The sequence below is a fragment of the Carettochelys insculpta genome, chromosome 5 (assembly GCF_033958435.1).
Source record: "Carettochelys insculpta isolate YL-2023 chromosome 5, ASM3395843v1, whole genome shotgun sequence".
In the NCBI taxonomy this organism is placed as follows: Eukaryota; Metazoa; Chordata; order Testudines; family Carettochelyidae; genus Carettochelys; species Carettochelys insculpta.
This window is the reverse complement of record NC_134141.1, coordinates 48,621,417-48,635,238: the sequence shown is the minus strand read 5'-3', so window position 1 is coordinate 48,635,238 and position 13,822 is coordinate 48,621,417. Positions and strand designations below refer to the sequence as shown.

At 44.6% G+C, this 13,822-nt stretch overlaps 1 protein-coding gene across 1 annotated transcript; it reads left to right on the top strand.

Moving 5' to 3' along the window:
• Positions 1 to 6,752: 6,752 nt before the first annotated feature.
• On the top strand, positions 6,753 to 13,595 carry HINT1 (histidine triad nucleotide binding protein 1). The gene is made up of 3 exons (XM_074995042.1): positions 6,753 to 6,953; positions 10,624 to 10,728; positions 13,272 to 13,595. The coding sequence occupies exons 1-3, from the start codon at positions 6,843 to 6,845 to the stop codon at positions 13,434 to 13,436; spliced, it is 381 nt and encodes a 126-aa protein (XP_074851143.1). The 5' UTR covers positions 6,753 to 6,842; the 3' UTR covers positions 13,437 to 13,595.
• The last annotated feature ends 227 nt before the right edge of the window (positions 13,596 to 13,822 follow it).

Below are 13,822 nucleotides of genomic sequence, written 5' to 3'. Positions count from 1 at the left end.
AAACCACACACATGACCTATGAAGGAAGGCTGAAAGAACCGGGCTTGTTTTGTTTGGAAAAGAGACAATTAAGGGGGGACATAGCAGTTTTCAGGTATCTAAAAGAGTGTCATAAGGAAGAGAGAGAAAACTTATTCTTCTTGGCCTCTGAGGATAGAACAAAAAGCAATGGGCTTAAACTGAAGCAAGGGAGGTTTAGGTTGGACATTAGGAAAGAATTCCTAACCGTCAGGGTGGTCAAACACTGCAATAAATTGCCTAGGGAGGTTGTGGAATCTCCATCTCAAGGAGATATTTAAGGACAGGTTAGATAAATGTCTATGGCTACGTCTACACTAGCCCCAAACTTTGAAATGGCCACACAAATGGCCATTTCGAAGTTTACCAATGAAGCGCTAAAATGCATATTCAGCTCTTCATTAGCATGCGGGCAACCGCGGCACTTCGAAATTGACGCGCCTCGCGGCTCATCCCGACGGGGCTCCTTTTCGAAAGGACCCCGCCTACTTCGAAGTCCCCTTATTGCCATGATGGATATTCCATGGATCCATGGATTCCATGAAGCAAAGCAGTACCCTTTGAACATACATATTTACCACAATATCTACATACAGTGGGGTGAGCTAAAGGACAGATTGTCAGCCCACATTTGTTTGATTTGTTTGGTCAGACATTTCTTTTTAATACCCCAGGCCATATTATTAGGAGAGAGCCATTACGGAAGATGTATAACAAGTTCTGCTCTTTTACACCATCCACAAATGACTGAAGCAACTGAAGACATGCTGGTCTGAGAACAGAATTCTGCCCACTATTCAGTCTGTAGTTATTGCTAAATCACATATTTCCGTTGTAAGAGCAAATAATTGTCCTACTTAGAAGAATTTTATGGAAAGTGTGAGGAACAACCAGAACAAGTCTTTGCAATGAGGAACAACCAGAACAAGTCGTTGCAATCTATGACGTTTAAAATGAGCTTTATTTTTAGCTTTTGGAATGTTTTCTGATTTTTTTTAACTATTTCCCAAAATCAGTTTCACCTGGAAACACCATATGGCTTGTTTGTTTATCTCAGTGAGGGATGCTGCATTTGACCAATTTTTGGTTGGAGGATGGACCAATTTACAGTACTGTGTGCTAAGATTTATGCTACAAAATATCTGTTAATCTATAAGGTGCCAAAGGACTTCTTGTTGTTTTTGAAGATTTTTCTGAAAATCAGTACTATCAGTGATGGGGATGCTAATCTAGTCCAGCTGCCACTGCCTTTTTGTTGTCTAAAGCCTAGTCTGCACTACACAGTTTTTCTGGCAAAAGTCAGCTTTTGTTGACAAAACAGCAGAGGTGTACACTCTGAAATTCTCTTTTTGCTGATGTAACTAACTCCCCTTCTATGCCAGCATACTAAAACACCTGGACAAATGGCAGATAGCTTTTTACAACCTAGTTAGAGTCATGCAACATCATTGTCGACACCTCCCTTGTTTATATCTCCCTAACTGTTATCCAGGCAAGACCAATTTGTCCCACTGTGCCCATCATGATCTGCCTGGTCAGCAGTTTGAATGCTGGTGCTCTGAAGGTACACAGGTATACGCCCCTGCTGTCCCATTTAAACGCCTGGGAATTTTTGAAATTCCTCTTCCTATTTGCTTGGCATGCAGCTCTACAAAGCATCTTCCCAACTGACTATGCTTATTTTTTGAAGCAGATATGCACCTGCATGAAGCACACCAGAGCTGTTTGATCTGCTGAGTCTATGGGGAGAGGAGGTTGTGTAGTCGTATCTTCACATCAGCCACAGGAATTTCAATACCTATAGGCTGATTGCAAATGGCATGGAGGAGAAGGGGCACAAATGGGACATGTACTACTGTCAAGAGACAATCCAGAACACAAGAGAGGCCAACTGTTGCTCTGATGCAGTGCCAAACACAAGCTATAGGAAACTTTTGCCATGTCACCCAGCAATTATTTCTGTAGGGATCAAAGCAGCACACAGGCAAGGGGCATATGGAACTGGTCTGAAACCACATGCATGTTGGAGATGTTCCCTTACATGTTGTTACCCCTCGGAGTGAGATACTGGAGTTTTACTATCCTAGTTGGTGGAAAAGGATACCTATATTCAGAATAGATTCTCTAGCAGGTTAATAACCCCCTTCAGAAGCCACCTATTGTCCCTTCCTGCCATTTCTCTCTTGCCCACCACCCTCTCACTGGTAAACTCACCATAATTTGGGCTCACGATGATCAATGAACTAGTCAAGGAGCAGTGAGAAACAGGATTCACAGCTGTGATCACACTCACAACAGTGTCTCTGATAATTGTTTCTTTGCCTTTTGCAGATGTCTCCTCAACATCGTTGGAGTGCCTCCTTTAAGTAAAGTAGCAAATCAGGTGGAGTAAATATTTTAACAAGGTGCTGCAGTCAGTAAATGCAGCACAGTGCAAAATAAGAATATGGAGGGAGAGAATTTAAGAAAGACTGAGGCTTGATAGCCAGGAAAGGACACAGGGCAGTAGCAGATGGTAAAACTCCTTGAAGACCAGAGATACTGAAGTCTTTCTTTAGCTTGCACACATACTTCAATCCACATCCAACTTTCCCTTCAGCCACTATGGAACTGCAGTTCCCCCCCATCCAGCACATCCCTTGCACATTCCTGGTCCTCATAGTACTGCAGCCCCCCTGCCCCGTGCAGTCCGTGGCTGAGGGCAGGTTTCCTGATGAAAGGTGCAGTTACACCCAATTTTGAAAGCCCTGAGATTGAGACACTGTTCTTCTTTGTTGTGTCCCCAGTTTGACCAAAAGTTCGATCCTATTATTAAACATGAGTCTTTGAAATAAGATGAATCGTAAATTTGTGAAGGACATATATGTATATATATTGCTCAGTCTCACCATTAGCCCACACTGGTCTAAGGCTATTTGCAATTAACACTCAAGAGTATGCACTTCAGGGTCTATTCAAGGAAACAATATTACCTGGATAAATGCATCACATACAGAGACATTATTGGGAATCACTGTCAAAACGTTCCTTCCAAGCCTCCCTGATTCAAATAACCTTCCTCTGTGCCCCTCTAATTACTCCTGTATCTGGCTGCTCAAAATCAGCAGCCAGTGGTAAGTGTCAGAGACCCTGGCCTCGGGAAACCTGTCCTCCACTGATTCACAAATATGGAGAATACAGCAGTCCGCAGTGGGCACTGGAATATTTTCTTCACTGAGATCCAACTAGGCAAAAAGCTCCAGAGATCTTTCAATTGGCCAAAGGCACATTCAGCCATCATGATGTCTTAAGCCTTTTGTTGAAGTGCTCTGTGATAAGGTCTAGGTTGTTACTGCCAGTGTAAGGCTTCATGAGCCATGGGAGTAAGGCACAGGTGAGGTCTTCAAGAATCACTACAGGCATCTGCACATCCCCCACTGGAATCTTCTGGTTTGGGAAGAAAGCCACACCATGCAGCTTTCTACACAGTCCAATGTTCCAAAAGATGCATGCATCATGGAGTTTTCCTGACAACCCTGTCCTGATGTCACTGAAAAAGTCCCAGTGACCCACCAGAACCTGCAGGACCATGGAGAAGTAGCCCTTTGAGTTGATGTAATCCATAACAATATGTCTGAGGGCCTCACTTAAGATATACATTCCATTTATTGTTCCACTATAGAGAATCACAGAATCTGAGAATCTGTTAAGAATCTGAAGAGCTTAGGGTTGTGAGAGCCCTCAGCAGGTCACCTAATCAAACCCTCCACTCAAAGCACGACCAGCTCTAGCTAAATCATTCCAACCAAGGCTTTGTCAAGCCTGGCTTCAAAAGCCTCTAAAGATGGAGATTCCACCACTTCCCTAGGCAACCCATTTCAGTGTTTCACCATCCTCCTAGTGAAGTAATTTTTTCTTAATATACAACCTAGACCTCCCACACTACAACTTGAGACCATTGCTCCTTGTTCTGTCATCGGCCATCACAGAGCATAGTCTGGCTCCATCCTCTTTGGAACTTCCCTTCAGGTAGTTACAGGCTGTTATCAAATACTCCCTCATTCTTCTGCAGACAAAATAAGCCCAAATCCCTTAGCATCTCCTTGTAACTCATGGGCCTCAATCCCCTAACCATTTTTGTTGCCTTCTGCTGGATTAATTTGTCCACATTATTTTTTTAGTGGGGGACCCCAAAACTGACACAATATTCCAAGTGTGGTTTCACCAGTTCTAAATAGAGTGGGATAATCATTTCCCTTGATCTGCTGACAATGCTCCTAATAATGTAGCCCAATATGCCATTTGCCTTCCTGGGAACAAGGGCACACTGCTGCCTAGCTAATCAGGCCTCAGCCTGTAGCATGGGACTGCTGAACATGAGATTCTTTCATCCTAAATTCAGGACTCTGCATTTGTCCTTGTTGAACCTCATCAGATTTCTTTTGGCCCAATCCTCCAGTTTGTGTAAGTCAACTGGACCTGATCCCTAGTCTCCAGTATATCTACACATCCCTGCCCCGCCTCCACCCCCAAATTGTGGAATCATAGAATCCTAGGGGTGGAAGAGGCTTCAGGAGGTCATCTAGTTCAATCCCCTGCCCAAAGCAGCACCCCATTCAGTGCCATCCACAAATTTGTTGAGGGTGTAATCCATCCCATTGTCCAGGTCATTAATGAAGATGTTGAACGACACTGGCCCGAGGAGCAACACCTGCGGCTCTCTGCTTGATACCAGCTGCCAATTAGATGTTGAGTTGTTGATCACTATGGCTGTATCTATACTTGCATTCCTCTGCAAATGAAGCACTGATTTACATATCTCATGATTCATTTGCATAATCTTTTTTCAGAAGAGATCTTTTTAAAGAAAAACAGCAGTGTAGATGGGCTTTTTTGAAAATAAACCCTGTCTTCAAAAGACCCCTTCTCCCTGAAACAAAATAGGAAGAAGAGAGTCTTTCAAAGATGGGGTTTATTTTCAAAACAGCCCTGTCCATGGCTTTTTTCCTTTTGAAAGAATCTCTTCTGAAAAGAGATTATGCAAATGAAGCAAGAAATATGTAAATCAGTGCCTCATTTGTATTTTTTATTTCAAATTCCTTCCTTTGCATTCATCTTTTGAAAGAGGAATGCAAGTGTAGACACAGCCTACCTGTTGAACCTGACAATCTAACCAGGTTTCTGCCCAACCATTCATCCAAGCAATATTTCTTTAACTTGCTGTGTGGAGGACTGTAGGAAAAACTTTGCTAAAGTTAAGTTATATCACATCCACCACTTTTCCCATATTCACAAGGCCAGCTACCTCATCATAGAAGGCAATTAGGTTGATCAGGAATGACTTCCCCTTGGTGAATACATGTTGATTATTCTTTATCTTCCTTTTAGCCAAATGTTTCAAAATGGATTCCTTGAGGATCTGTTCCATGATTTTTCCAGGGACTGAGGTGATGCTGACTGGTCTGTAATTCCCTAGGTCTTCTTTCTTCCCTTTTTTAAAGATAGACACTACATTTTCTGTTTTTTGAATCATCTGGAACCTTCCCTGAGTCTTCAGAGATAATGGCTAATGGCCCTGAAGTCACATCAGCCAATTTTCTCAGCACCCTTTGATGCATTACGCTTGGCCCCATGGACTTGTGCATGTCCAGCTTTTATACTTATTTTATGAGTCTTCGGCTGGTTCCACTGAGGGTTGATTCACCTCTTTCCCATGAAGCTGACCTTGTTTGTGAAGTCTGAGGGGGGAAAAATAGTGCTTTAGCTTTTTCCACATCAAATGTCACTAGTTTGTCTTCTCCATTCAGTAAGGGTCCCATGCTTTCCCTGACCACATTTGTGTTGCTAACATATCCGTAGAAACCCTTTTTTTTATTATCCTTCATGACTCTTGATAGCAGCAGCTCCACTTACGCTTTGGCCTTCCTCCTCACACCTCTGCATTCTCAAACAATGTTTTTATACTTCTTTTTAGTCAGTTGTGCAAGTTTCCACTTTTTGTGAACTTCCTTTTTTGTGTTGAAGCTCCTGGAAGATTCCTCTGTTAAGCCAGGCAAGTCTCCTGTTACATTTGCTATTCTTTATGCATATTGTGGTTTGTTCTTGCACCCTCAAGAAGGCTTCTTTACAATACAGCCAGGTGACCTGAACAGCTTTTTCTCTCATATTACTCTCCCATGGATGCTGCCCAGCAGTTCCCTGAGGGAGTCAAAGTTTGCTTTGCTGATGTCCAGGGTCCATATTTTGCGGCTCTCCATTATCCTTCTCTTAGGACTTCTCAACTGATTTGTGACTGACCAGTAGCAGCACACAATTCATGGCCTGCCAGTAAATATTTATACCATTCCCTCCCTTAGTCACAGAATGAGTTTGTACCACGCTTTTTTTTTTTTTTTGTCCAAGCAACAGCGCCCCCTCCTCCCCCCCAGCAGGTACCACCGAAACATTGTTTCGGAAATTACGGGAACTAGTCACGTTTTTGGCGGCTGCTTATTTTAAGAAATCCTAAATCCTGACCCTGCAATGTGAGTGGCCGCTAAACGGATCAGATCTTCCTTCCACCCCGCCCTTCCCACCCGCGGTAAATGTCTGCAGAACCCGGCCCTCCCTGTGTGGGCCGACGTCATAACAATGATCGACAGCCCAGGTGCCCCGCAAGAGTGCCTGGCTGGTCCTTTCCCTCCGGGCCCAGCAGGGCGGGGACAGAGTGATGGGCAGGCGAGAGCACTAATGGCGTGGGCAGAGCGCGGCTGGGCCCTTGCCGGGATCGAGGAGTGGGCCAGTACACGCCAGCGCGCGCACGGTAGGGGGTGTGGCGCGCTGCCGACAGGCCGGAGCCGGCGGGGATGGCTGACGAGATCCGCAAGGCGCAGGCCGCCCGGCCTGGCGGGGACACCATCTTCGGGAAGATCATTCGCAAGGAGATCCCGGCCAAGATTATCTTCGAGGACGAGCGGGTGGGGGCTGCGCGCGGGGCGGCGGCTGTGTGCAGCGCTCTGGCGGGTTTGCGCGCGGGGGTCCCCCAGGCGAGGGCGGGGGTCCCGATGCTGGGACCTGCGGCTCCGGCAGCGCTTGCGCGCCTCGCTGCGGGGGCCGGAGCTCGCCGCGGGGACGCAGGAAACGCCCAGGTTTGTGTCGCCTCGGAGCTGCCGCTCGCAAGGGCGGACAAGTCTCCCGCTTCCCCAGCGCGGCAGCGCGTTATCACTGCTGCGTCCGCCCCCCTCGAGCGCCCTGGGGCTGCCGGAGGCTGGAGGGCTCATGCTGACCCGTGTGCTGCTGTTAAGGGAAAATGGGATTTTGAACTCAGTTCCCCTCCTACCGCTTCCATGTTGCAGCAGCGCTGCTGCAAACCCTGGGTAATGAGTTACTTGATTCTTGGCCTCCGCAGTCCCCGCTCCAGAGCAGAGAGGGAGACGCCTGGCAGAGGGCCCTTTGAAACTAAGTGCATCTCTGGACCTTTATATGGAGCCTGGCTGTTACAAAGGGTTCCAGATACTTGCATCTATTACTTGATTCTTGTGGGATGCAGCCCTTTTTCTCCCCCTCTCCCATAGATTGCATTGCTTAAATAAAGAATAATTTTTTTCCTTAAAAAAGAGTAACAATCAAACAGGCCTTTTCCAAGACCTCAGTGATATTGGCAACACTTGAATACAATATCTGGATTCAGCCTATACTGGGTTTCATTTACCTGGCTTCTACTGACTAAATAGAAGGCATAGTTAAAATCAAGACTTCACATGTCTGTCTGTCTGTCTGTCTGTCTGCAGCAGCATTGCATGGACTGGATCATGCCATCTTTTGGCCACAAACTTAGAATTCGTACCAATAAGGCAGCTTCCCTGTTATGAGAGAGCTACCAAAATCCTAATTTGGCACTGGTGTCTGTTGGCTCTTGTGAATTTTTGATTGCATGCATCCTGATGTAGACTCCCAATGTTTGGAAAAGTTGCATATTTGCTAATGCAATAGTAACATCATCCAATTCTCTTATCTAGCAATTTGAAGTTTGAGTAGGTACACCAAGGTTTGATGCTGAACATTGAAATTGTTGCAAGCTATGGTTTGTTCCTCTGCTTGTGAAAGATCAGGTCCTGTGTAAATGCAATGCAGAAAATGGGTTATCGCTGAAAAATACAGTAAACCCAAGTAAAGGCACGAGTTCAAGTTTTGCTTAACTCACATGATCGTGAGTTAAACGCAACTCAGAATCTTGCCCTTCCCCCCCCCCCCCGCCCTCGTTCAACCCACCTGGCCTGGCTCACCACCTGCTTGCGCCACTCCAGCTCAACCCCCCGCCCCCCAACCCTAGCTTAACCCTGTGGCTGCGTTCAACCTCCCCCCCCCAACCCAACCTGCCCCACTCACCACCTGCACACAGCTCCAGCTCACCCTCCATCCCCACACCCAGCTGTTTTGGTTCAGCCCCCCGCATGCGGTTCCAGCTCACCACCGCCTTGTGCAGCTCTGGTTCTACCCTCCCCCGTTGGTGGCTCTAGCTCAAACCCCACCCCCCCCCCCGGCATTTGAGCTGCCCCCTGTGTGTGGCTTCAACTCGCTGCCCCTTGCCCCCTGCAGCCCTGACCCACCCCAGGCTTAACCCCCTGCCTCTCCTCTCATGGCCTCAACCCACCACCAGGCTTTACCCACCCCATGACTTACTTTTCAAAAGGCGCTCCAGGTGCTCCTGCTGCTTCCCTGGCTGCAGAGCATGCGTTCCACTGGGGTACAAAGCCGCCCGCGACTTAAGGGTTATTCCAGTTATGCCAGTGTGTGTGTGGGAACAGAACCCTCACATAATTGAGGCACTACTGTATACCATTTGTATGACCTGTATAGCTAATGATTATTGAAGAGCCAGTGTCTTAAGTCAGGATAATACCACAACTGTTGAGGAGAAATTTTATTCTACAGCATTAAGCAAACTGAAGTGGTGTCTCAAACAATTTCTTGCTGGTGTTGTGCAGCTAGGATGTGCATACTGCCTAAGTGTATTTCTTTGGTTTTTGTGTGAAAGTTTAAAGAATCTTTGCCTTTAATCATGGCATACTGTGGAACATATATTGCCGGAGTCAGTGTAGTAAAATGAGTCCGCTTTTCAATTTGTCATGCGGTTTGACAATAAATAACCCAGTTTGGAAACAGGATTTCTCCCTATTTATCAGTCTTATGCACTTTGAGAAGCTTAAGTAATTGTTTGATCACCATCTCACTGGATAAAAGAGGAAACTTTTCTAACTCTTTTCAGGAATTAAAACTGCCCTTGCAAGATTTAAGGATGTTTATGTAACCAGTTAATTCAGTTCTTTTCAACCTTTCCAGAGTACTGAACCCTTTTCAGGAGCCTGGTTTGTCTTGCATGTTCCAAATTTCATCTCATTTAATAAGTACTTGTTTACAAAACCAGACCTAAATATACAAGTGTCACAGCTTGCTAGTACTGAAAAATACTTGCTTTCTTATTTTTACCATATAAAATAAATCAATTGGGAAAATAAATATTATACTCATATTTGAGTGTGAAACTGCAACCGGTCTTCCAATTATGAGCCTCGTTGGAAACCACCTGAGTATAGCCTGGATACATACCCAGCTAATCTGTGCTCCTAAATTTGCACTGGTATTTTTAGTATGCTTGCTCAAACAGAGCTAGCATATGGCTGTCTATCCATCCTGGTAAGCATCCTGCCAGCTACTCTGTAGATCAGTGGTGTCCAAAGGAAATTGAATAAATCTCCAGATAGCCGCTGCCCCCCGCCACACCCCTCGGCGGCAGCCTGGCACCACCCTCTCCCTTCCACTTCACCCCAGGGCTGGAGTCACCGCTGGGTGCCGCTGCAGGAGATTATGGCTTGGAGCTGCTGCCGCAATGCGCTTGTCCCACCAAATGGTGAGATGCGTGTGTGGAGTGGGGCCCCAGGCATGTGGCTCTCGTGAGCCACATTCTCCACATCCCACTGCACAAATGGGGAGTGTGTTGGACACCGTGGCTGTAGACAAATCCTAAAGGTTTAAGAAAAAGCTTCTCTGAATAAGGTTATTCCATAAGTCTGCTGTGGGGTATCTGCCTCTGAAGGATGTGTTGTTTTCTAGTGACAGGTAAGATGCAGGATTGCAGTTCTTAAGATGTGGGAAAGTAAACTTGCCATTTACTTTTTAATGACACGTCTTCTGTTCATATAATATCTGTTATAATACTTAGTCTTTAAAAATGTATAGAACAGTAACATTGTGGTGATAATTTTGCTCTATCACACTAGCTATTTGGTACATCCATGAAATGAATAATTTTTCTTATTATTTAAAATGCTATAGAAACAGTTGTAATTTCTGAAAATAAACCAATATTTTTTGTTTATACTCAAAGCTGGTCTTTGTAGGCCTCTCCATTTAGGCATTTTGTGTTTAATTTTAAAGGTTTTCCTTTTATTGCTAACTACATTTTGTAATAGAAATGATTCAAAGATATCGAGTAACCAGCGCTAATTTTTGAGGTTACTGAAGTTACCATCTCAAACTTCAGAATGTGCTAGCATGGGGGTGGGTAGTATTGAGATGCTCCATATGTAAATCTGAACTCATTTCCATTAAAGAGGTAGTCTTCTAAAACTAATTCTTTTTCTCTAGTGCCTTGCGTTCCATGACATTTCACCCCAAGCTCCAACACATTTCCTAGTGGTTCCTAAGAAGCCAATTGCACAATTATCTGAAGCAGAAGATTCAGATGAATCTGTAAGTATTGCAGAAGTTATTACATTATTATATATACATTCCATCAGTAGTGAATCTGCTCTTATAATATATGAAAGCTATTAGTTCTTTAGGGTGTGGATAATGTTTTATTTTCTGCCTGCAAAGTACAGTGCATCCCTATGGTGCTTTAAGTCCAAGTTTAAATGTTTATAACATAGCTTTAAAACAAAAGATCTGAAGGTTAAAATATAAAATGACCAAAACACAGATTGACAAGATGCAGTGGCATTCTTAATTCGTGGGCTGCTCTAAACCACCTGTTCTAGGATTATGACGAGTAATTCTTTAAAATGTTCACCTGTAAGAAATTCTACCACACTTCTTGTTGAGTAAATTACTATGGTGTTGAGTGCGTAAGTTGATACAAGTCTGCCAAAATATGAAAAGAAGCCCCACAAAACTTGGAAGGGAAATAAATGCATTAGATTGACATTATAAGCTTTGCATTGTCATCAGGTGTGAGTCATTTTTCACTCAGAGAAATGCCTTCTCAAAATTTGTCTCCCGGTAGCCCATGGTAATACCACAGAATCATAGAAACGTAGGAGTGGAAGGGACCTGGGTAGATCGTGTCTAGTCTTTCTACATTAAGGCAGAATTAAATGTTATCAGGGTCATCCCAGCAGTTTTTTGTTTAATCTGTTCTTAAAAGCCTCCAGCGATTGTGATGTCAGAATCTCTAAGTAAGCTAGTCCAGCGGTCGTGATACAATAGCGTGACTGTTGATGCTTCCTAACTTGAAGGGGTGCGTCAGAAAAGGGAGGACTTTAATTTAAAATGAAAGGAATCCAAAGAAATGGAGGTCCAAATTTTTTTCAGGTGAATCGTGAAAGTGCTGTGTAATTAATATTAGGAAGTTGCTGATATTTGATCAGAACGTTTTATGTTCCTGGCTAGGGTTCCCTGTAACCCGCACAGTTGCCTAATAAGCCTCTCTCAGGGGCTCAAAGCTGCTGCACGTGGATCTGCTGTAATCTCTTCTTCCCCAGCCATGGCAATGAGGCTGGATTAAGAAAAGGGCTATAGGGCTGCAGTTCATAAAGCCGTTGTATTCTGTGCCAGTTTTGAGGGGTGTGAGAGAGATGGCTCTGCATGCTGTTCCTTCCTTCCTGGCTGAGCACTGAGTTCGGGGAAGCTCTGTTTCCACACTGCCCTTGCTTGGAGTTTCTGCCCCTGCACTTACCATTGGCTGTGATTCCTGGCCATTGAGAGTTGCAGGAGGTGGGGTCTGCAAGTGAGCCACCTGTTCACCACTACCACCGAACAGATGCTGCCTTAGGTAAGCACCCCATCCTGAAGTCCCTTCCCACATCTAAAGTCCTACACTTCCAGTGCCACAGCCCTGAGCCTGCTCCACTACTATAGCTCTTCTCTAGACCCTGCACCCCAATCCTGAGCTCCCTCCAGCACCCTAACTCATGCCAAGACCCCACACCTCCACCCTAAACTTCTGTTCTGAGGGACACCCCCCCAACCCCGACTCCAAACCCCTTGGCTCCGGCTTGGAGCTTCCTGCACTGCAAATGCTTTATCTCCCATTCCCATCCCAGAGCCTTCACTGCCATTCACACCCCTCATCTTTTCCATCCCTGAGCCACCTACCACATGCTGAACCTCTGGGCTCCACTCCCATCACGTCATCTGCATGCAGAATGTGTTTTGTTATGTGCATCAATATGGAGATGCAGTGTTGCACATCATGTACATGTTATTGCACGTAAAAAAAATTCATTCTGCACATGGACATAAAATTAGAACGGTTTCTGACTCCACTCACTGTGCAGTAAAGAGCCAGAGCTTTTCTGGAACCAGGGCTCAGCAGTATATTTCGTCACTTGCAGTGGTGATTACAGTCTTGTTAGGGCAGTGATTTCCTCCACTTTTTTAAGAACTTTGTAGCCACTAGAATGTCAGCTTTTTGGTGCAGGGACTTTTTGCTTTTGAAGAATTTAAGTGGCATCTATTCCATGTTGGCTGCTGCAGCAGTACAAATAACTAATAGCCAGTAAGAAAATATTATACAGTAGGGATGTTAAATCCTGTTTAATTGGTTAACCAATTAACACTGGATGAAGTGTTAGGGTTGGCAAGTGGTGCCCTGAGAGCTAAAAGGCTCTGGTTTCTTGAAAATCAAGCCCCAAGTTTCTGTGAATATATATTAAATCAGCCAGCTTCTTAATTGGAGATTCGTTTTTTGGCTAAGGAATGAAAGGGCCCTAATTCTGAGAGGTGCTGTTCATGACTTCTGTTGGCTAGCATTTGCATCTAAAATTCCCTCCCTCACCGTAATAAAGTTTTTGTAGATTAGGTTCTCAAGCTTGCATGCAATTCCATCTTTCAGAGTAGTTTTTCAAATTTACATGAATTTTTTTTGTTTTTTGTTTGTTTGTTTGTTTGTTTGTTTGTTTTTTTTAACCAGTTACTCCACATAACTGATAAACTGGGTGTTCTTCGAGTTGCTTACAATTGTTTCTGTGGCTGATTTCTATCTCTTTCTCCCCATTCTCTTTTACTCCTTTCAGCTTCTTGGACATTTAATGATTGTTGGCAAGAAGTGTGCTGCGGAGCTGGGCCTGACCAAGGGGTTTCGAATGGTTGTGAATGAAGGGCCAGATGGTGGGCAGTCTGTCTATCATGTACATCTCCATGTTCTTGGTGGACGTCAGTTGGGCTGGCCTCCTGGCTAAGTTGCAGCAAGCATCACCATGTTGTGTGGAAATGATTCCTGAATAGATGCATTGCCCAAGAATCCAACTATTGTTAACATGTTCATTCATGTTTTTCTGTATAAGGCAATACAAGTTTTCAACAATGCTCACACAATAAAGTTACAACAGGCAGTACCATCTCTGTTTTTTCTTGCTATACTTGTCTGAGATCAACTTTTAGGTCTAGTCTAGACCTGACCGTAGAGCAGCTGCATTAGAGAGCTTACAGTGGTGAAGCTGTGCCTTTGTAAGCTCTCTAGTGTATACGTAGCCTCAGGCTACACTAGAAAATAAAGTCGACTTTATAACACTAGTTTTTATAAAGCTGATGAAAGTCCACACTTTGTCTTTTTACTGAGGGACAT

Coding starts and splice junctions, on each gene's coding strand:
- HINT1 (XM_074995042.1), top strand. CDS start 6,843: ATGGCTGACGAGATCCGCAAGGCGCAGGCCGCCCGGCCTGGCGGGGAC. Junction 6,954..10,623: donor TTATCTTCGAGGACGAGCGG/GTGGGGGCTGCG, acceptor CTTTTTCTCTAG/TGCCTTGCGTTCCATGACAT. Junction 10,729..13,271: donor CAGAAGATTCAGATGAATCT/GTAAGTATTGCA, acceptor TACTCCTTTCAG/CTTCTTGGACATTTAATGAT.